Source organism: Triticum dicoccoides, chromosome 2A (genome assembly GCF_002162155.2).
Source record: "Triticum dicoccoides isolate Atlit2015 ecotype Zavitan chromosome 2A, WEW_v2.0, whole genome shotgun sequence".
Classification (NCBI taxonomy): domain Eukaryota; kingdom Viridiplantae; phylum Streptophyta; class Magnoliopsida; order Poales; family Poaceae; genus Triticum; species Triticum dicoccoides.
Window position 1 is genome coordinate 672,808,372 of NC_041382.1, and position 7,149 is coordinate 672,815,520.

At 45.8% G+C, this 7,149-nt stretch overlaps 2 protein-coding genes across 2 annotated transcripts; one reads left to right on the forward strand and one right to left on the reverse strand.

Moving 5' to 3' along the window:
• Nucleotides 1–253: 253 nt before the first annotated feature.
• LOC119356127 (14 kDa proline-rich protein DC2.15-like) lies at nt 254–1,072 on the reverse strand. The gene has a single exon (XM_037623039.1). The coding sequence runs from the start codon at nt 993–995 to the stop codon at nt 600–602; it is 396 nt and encodes a 131-aa protein (XP_037478936.1). The 5' UTR covers nt 996–1,072; the 3' UTR covers nt 254–599.
• Nucleotides 1,073–5,906: 4,834 nt separating this feature from the next.
• On the forward strand, nt 5,907–6,609 carry LOC119358077. The gene has a single exon (XM_037624788.1). It carries the CDS (start codon nt 5,950–5,952, stop codon nt 6,607–6,609), a length of 660 nt encoding a protein of 219 aa, XP_037480685.1. The 5' UTR covers nt 5,907–5,949.
• Nucleotides 6,610–7,149: the final 540 nt, after the last annotated feature.

Here is a 7,149-nt window from a genome sequence, read left to right on the forward strand (position 1 = left end):
CGATGAACAAGGTCACCGGCGAAGGAGAGCCGCCGGAGAACGGCGCTACAAGATTGGCCTTCTGATGGCGGCTATGGTTCCAACCGCCAGGACGAGAGGAAAAAACGATCTAAAAGAAAAGCAGTTCTAGCGGCAACAATAGTTGGACGCATAATCACATAGGTCAATTTTCGTAGGTTCCTTCACCATATTTTTTGTGAGGGAAACCTTCGTCCAGCATTGATCAAAGCCTATTTGGCAAATCACCAAACAGTATTACAGCTTCCACGGGAAGCATGTAGTAAGGAAAAACTTTATTCATCATGCAGATCGTACAAAACTAATACAAGCCATAAGCCATGAAAGAACGCGCCAAGAAAGAACGATAAAAAAAACATTAAAAATGATTAAACCGTCTACATACGTACTCTCTGTAGCATGCATGCATGCATGTGTAGACTTGTGGCTAGCACGTCAAGTAGCAAAACCAAGCAAACAACGTAACCGGCAGAAACAAAACAACTGATCAAGCAGAACAATGCCCCTCTCGCACCACTAATCCGCATGGCCGCATGCAGCCAACGTATGCGTGGGCTGCATGTCACACCTTGCTAGATCGCTTAGCACATGAACCCGGTGGGCGCTTTCTTGCCGCAGTGGTTGAGGATGAGGCTGAGGTTGATGGGGAGGTTGAGCTTGACGATGCTGAGGACGCTGGCATTGATCACCGTGCAGAGGCACAGGGCCGCCTCGACGTCGACGAGCCCATCCACCAGCGGGCAGCACGGCAACGCGGTCGGCCTGCCCACCTGGACCTTGACCAGGTTCAGCGCGTTGACGCACGCGCCCACCTTCAGCGCGTCGCGTGGGCACCTGCCGAGCGAGCCCGGGGTCGGGGTGGGCGTCGATGGGGTGGGCGTCGACGGGGTCGGGCAGTTTCCCCCGCACGCGCTGGCCACGGAGAAGACGACCAGGTTCACGGCGAGGAACAGCGCGATCGATGCCTTGCCTGCCATTGCTGCCGAGTGATCAGTAAGCACAGATCAAGTAGCTGATCTGGAGCTCTGGACTGCTAAGTGCTTGTGATGCCCTAAGGGTGGTGCTTGAGTCTGGTATTTATAGGGGGGAGATCGGTGCCATGCTGGTGAATTATTTGCGTGCTTGCGTTCTCTTGCTCGTGAACTTGCATGTGATCGACGGCAATTGGGAGTCTGATCTGGATCGGTTTGCTGAAAAATGGCGCTAATGACAAGATCGCTGCATTAGTGGGTGCATGTTGGCGTTTGTTCCTGCTTGCTGATTGATGTATCCTTGAGTATTATGACCTGGACGTATTGGATTGTTGCTAAACTGTTAAGCTGGCTCGTAACTTGAATATTGCATCTTGTCGGTCACGGACGGGAGTACAACATTGCACAAAAATCAAACCAGAGGATTAATAAGAGGCAAGACCAACTTGTTTGAAGGCTTCCAAAGGACCAGCCATATTCTAGGGCATCTCCAACGCCAGACGCTTAGACGGACGCCAGGATATATTTCCCATTGATTTCCCGGCCGATTAGCAGTTAGCCCATCAAATCCTAGCTTAGGTGTGGCATCGATGCAAAGGTTTGCATCGGGCGCTAGGCCTCTTTTCTTCGCTCCGCCAGGCGTGCGTGGTCGTAATTAGCGCTTGAAGTTAGCGCTCAGCATTGGGAGGGTGGGGCGCTTAGGTATTTTTTATTTTGTGATATTTATTTTTTCCTTTCCTAAGCGCCTCTTGAAGCTTCCAGCATTGAAAGGCACAGAACTGGCTGTTGCTCAATGCAATGATACGCAAGTTACGTATTCGCGAAAAAAAAGAACTGTCTGTTGCTTCAGATGGTTAGTGGTCAAAGTTTTCTTTTTTGCAGGGTGTTCGCGATCATAGTTATACCTCTTCTTCTTTTTCCATTTTTCTTTTTACGGAAAGGGCCAGATCTAGTTATACTGATGTATACAAAAATGTAGAATGTGTATGAGAAAAGTAGACATAAAAAATATTTCTAAGTATATGTTAATCATGTATATGAAAAATGTTAAACGTGTATATAGAAAATGTCCCTGGTGTATATAGAAAATGTTAAACGTGTATATACAAAAATATAGAATATGTATGAGCAAAGTAGACATAAAAAATATATATACTTTTAAATGTTCATTATGTATTAAAAATGTTAACCTTGTATATTAAAAATGTTAGACATATATAAAAAATGTTCCTGATATATACGATGTATATGAAAAATGTAGAAATAAAAAGTATGTATTTTATAAAATTAGTCGATGTATTTGAAAATGTTCATGTTCTATATGAAAAAAAAAGATGAAAAAACAAAAAACCAAAGAAAACAATGAAAAACATAAAATAACCCAATGAATAAGAAATAACCAACAGATGTTCTAATGATCGATGAAAACAGTAAAGAAAAATACATACAATAAATGAAAAAAAAGGCAAAGAAATCAGGATAAAAATAGGGCGATGCTACGCATCGGACGGTGGATAGAACGAAAACATCTGCCGCCTCCGACGCCATCCGATTGACTCAAAAATAACCGTTAGATCTCCTCAAGCGTGTGTCTCAAATTGCAACAAGCTTGTCTTTGCGATGTTCGCTCTGCAACAACGGCTTCGTTGCAAAACCACCCAAAGTGTATTTTTAGCTTGACGTGTTATTTTCTTAAGCGTCATTTTTGCAACAATGATCATGTTGCAGAAATTTTATTTGCAAGGTTGTGTTGCAGGAAAAAATTCGTCTATCACCTTGTTTATCTTTTGCAACATAGATGATGTTGCGGAATGAGCTTTGGAACAGAGGTTATGTCGCAGATATTTATTTCGTCTTCACATTTTTGTAACATCGATGATGTTTCGGAAGAACTTTTGAAACATAGATATGTTGTGGAAATTTTTGCAATGAAATGATGTGGAGAAAACACCGTTGTTGCCTATGCATATCACACAGGCATAACCGTCGATCGTGTTGCAGACGCCGGTGCTGCAAAAACTCACAGTAAAAGACCTTGTTAAATGAAACATCTGCACGTCCAAGTCCGGCCGCCATGGACATGCCGTGGCGAAGCTCAAGCTCGGGCTGGTCCCTTCCTGCATCGCTCCACGCCACACATGTCGCCCCAGCCATCCCAACCATGGTCGCGCGGCTGAACCGCAAAGCGCATACGTGTACAAGCTCCGCCTAGCCCTCCGTGCGAGCTTCACTCTTCCATGGCCATTACAGGTGAAAAGAAAACAAAGGATGTGATAAGGCTGAGAAAGGGGAGAAGATAAGGTTGGTGAGACCCACAAGGACACATGTAGCATAGAGGTGGCGGCGGACAAGCAATGAGTTTTCAGTCTGGCTGATTGATAGCCTTTTCCATAAAAATAGCGAAAAGGAAAGAGAAACAAATAAAAGCAAACAAAAACAATGAAATTCGAAGAGAAGAAACAAAGAAAAGAAAGAAAAGGAAAAACGTGTGAAACCCGATAAAAAAAACAAAAACTGGAAAACAAAAGGAAAAGGAAGTTATAACGAAAAAATGAAAAAAAGAAGAAGAAGAAAACTGGTGAAAAAACAAAAATAACAGAAAGAAATAAAAACAGAGAAAACTAGACCTAAAGCCAACCTACAGCTAATGAGAAAACTGCACTAAAATGGCTGGCGCGCTCGTGCTCGCCTATAGCGAGACAACCTACCGTCTCGCTCTAGGCAAGAAATAGATCTCGCGTGAGCGAGGGCTGGTTAGGAAACCAGCGTGGGTGCGGCTATGTGCCACATGATGCGAGGTGCACAATTTTCTTTTCTTGAGACAACAAGGTGATCATGTTTAAATGCATTATAAAAACAATTGCGTAGGTTATCATATTTATTTTCATTAAAAATGTACATGGCATTTTAAAGAAATAATCAGTATTTCCAAAAATGTCTATGAAATTGTTTATACAATGTAAGAAAATTATTCATGCTTAAATGTTTATTGGCATTAAACAAATGGGCGACATGTATTTCGGGATGTCACCGTGTATTCTAAACATGCATTTTTAAAGATTGTACATCATGTATCTAAAAAATGTCCAACATGTGTCAGAAAAGCACTTCACATGTGCTCTAAAATGTATGTTGTGTACTGAGAAAAAAGCAGATATGGATTGAAATAATTGAAAATCGATGAAAAATTGAAAACCCACAAAGAAACAAAACAAAAGGCAAAAAACCAAAGAAATCTAGATAGGAAACAAAGAAAACCAAAGTGAAACAAAGAGAGAAAAAAACCAAAAAAACAATGTGAAAACAAACAAAACCAAAGTAAAACGAAGAGAAAAAAAAGGAGAAATCAGGTGAAAAACAAATAAAACCAAAGGAAAAAACAAAAGAAAACAAAAAATATCTGATGAAAAACGGGGCAGTGCGAACCTACGACAAAGCGCAGTAATGAACTGGCCCGCTGGTCGTCACCTATAGGGGGGAGCAACTAGTTAACGAGTGCTCCTTCGGGAGCCTCGCAACGATCAACGCCACTTGGCGCGCTCTCAGCCATTCGCCACGTGTCGCGCTCTGGACGCTTCTTTCGGATTTTGTTTTTTTATTTTTCCGCACGCGTTTTCGGCTTTTTAAACAGTTTTTTTTGGGGTTTCGACGTTTTGGTTTTCCCCCGGTCTTTCTTAACTTTTTGAAAAAAAATCATGAAAAAATGTGTTTTCTTTTTTTCTTTCGTAAAGTCATGGTTTTTCTTCTGCGAGAGGTACGGTTGTGCTTTATCGAGAGTCACGGCCGTGCCTCTCGGAAACAAAAAAAAACATTTTTTTGTTTTTTTCTTTCTTTCACGAGAGTCACGGTTTTGCTTTCGCAAGAGGCACGGTTGTGCTTTCGCGAGAGTCACGCCCGTGCCTCTCGGACAAAACGCGTTTTCTATTTTTTTTTTCGTTCGTGAGAGTTACAGTTTTGCTTCCGCGAGAGGCATGGTTGTGCTTACGCGAAAGTCACGACCGTGCCTATCTGGAAGGGAAAAAAATACGTGTTTTCTGTTTTTTTTCCTTTTGCGAGAGTCACGGTTTTGCTTTCGCGAGAGGTACGGTTGTGCTTTCGCGAGAGTCACGGCCGTGCCTCTCGGAAACGAAAAAAAAACACGGTTTCTGTTGTATTTTTCCTTACACGAGAGTCATGGTTTTGCTTCCACGAGAGGCACGGTTGTGATTTTACGAGAGGCACGGGCGTGCCTCTTTCTTAAAGGGAAAAAACCGTGCTCCCGGTTCGGTTTTTTCACCCGGTTTTTTTGTCTGGTTTTTTTCATGAAAAAAATTCGTCAGAACCTATCAACATGGGATCTAGTTTTGATGATCTCGACGCGAGGAATCCAATGGTGAAAACGGTTCAAGATTTGGACGCACGGTTTAAGAGATAAAACGTTTTGAATAAACGGATCTACGAAAAAAGAAAAAACTTCCAGGTTGCGACAAGTGACGCGCTGCATGTGCACCACTTGTCGTGACCTGATAAAATGGAGTGTTCTTTGCAACGAGTACTCCTTAATTAGTGATTTTGCCTATAGGGCAATTTCTACTGGCGAACCAGCCTGTGCAGGAGGCCTCCAAAAGCAGCCCATAATTAACTGAGAAGGGAAAAGCCGAAATCAGCCCACGGGGCCGAGAATATTCGATGCATCGTTCCCTTCACTCTGCGAGTTCTTGAGATTGCGGTTACTCCCACTTCGCACATCAAAAATGCGCACGCTCTCGCCTCACGAGGCACGCAGAAATCAGATCGAATTTGCGCGCTCCCGACGATGCGGTTGCCAAAGCGCGCGCGCACGTTCCGGCGAAGAGCCGCAACCCCTCAAACCTCACACGCGGCCGCTCAGACCGCAACTAAACCGCCCGTTCCCACATCAGTGCGGCCACCACCGACGGAGAACGCCACTGCCGCGCCAGAAACGGAAGAAGCCCTGCCCATGGACACGCCGCTGGCGGCGACGCGGCCGGCGAGCCGTCGCTCGAACCCCGTGGTGGAGCGGAAGCTCGTCGAACTTGACGACTGCCTCGACAAGGCGCTCAACTCCCGGCCGCGGCGCTACGACGTGGACGCCAGACTGTTCCCGGAGATCCAGGCCAGGATCGACTTCCTCCGCTCGCTCATCGCCGCCGAGCGGGACAGCCACAGCCACAGCGGCGGGCGGCCGGGGCACCTTGTCGAGGCCGAGGAGCGCTTCGGCGTCCTCGAGAGGGCGTTCCAGCAGTGGGCGCAGAGTGTCGTCGCCGCGGCAACCGAGGAAGAAGAAGCCGATCAGGCGGCGTCCGAGTCCGAGTCCGGGTCGTCCGGCGGCTGCTCATGCAACGACTCCTGCTCCGGCTTCGAGTTCACGGGCCCGGAGGTGGCGCCCGACCCCAAGTGCAGCCCCGGGAGCGGCGACGCGGCGGAAGCACACAAGGAGGCGGCCGCGGCGATAGAGGTGGCGCCCACGACAGGTACTGCCGCTCGGCGGCGCTGGTGGAGACGGCGCGCCGCTCTGTGCGGCGCCGCTGGCGTGGTGGCGGTGATCGCGCTCGCGGCCGGGTTGGCGTTAGAGTTTGCCGCGGTGGCGGGGCCGTCCGTCACCCTTGTTCCGACGTAGATTACGTGATGGCTCTTTGTTTTTATCCTTGTTCTTCCGCTGTTGTCAGTGTTGTGAAGTTTGAAGTTAAGTTGTCATCTGTTCATCCTTGCTTTATTCAGTACAAATGTGTATTTGTAAGTTTCTGAATAAATATTCGGTTTCACAGTCTCTCTGGAACCATCAAGTTAACGTCCTTTAATGAACTTTATTTATTGTTTTTATGAATTTGTCTTTCTGTTATGCATTTCATGCTTCCAGTCTTTTTTGTCAAGATTTCATTATATGATTGATTTGACCTAAATCGCATCAGCCTCAAATTGTATAGTGCACTAGTCCCCATGTACAAAATCAGAAGGTCATCCATCCAGAATTAGGAAATAGTATCAATTTACTTGATCAGAAGGAAGCAAAATAGAAGGTGTTGTTATTACGAACGTTCGCTCGCTCGCTCCACCGAGTTTGATGTTGCTTTCTTGTGCTCATCGCCATTCGCATCACCGACTTTCTCCACGGAATTTCGTCCCCTCTGGCGCTTGACGACCATAAGAAATGAAGCGA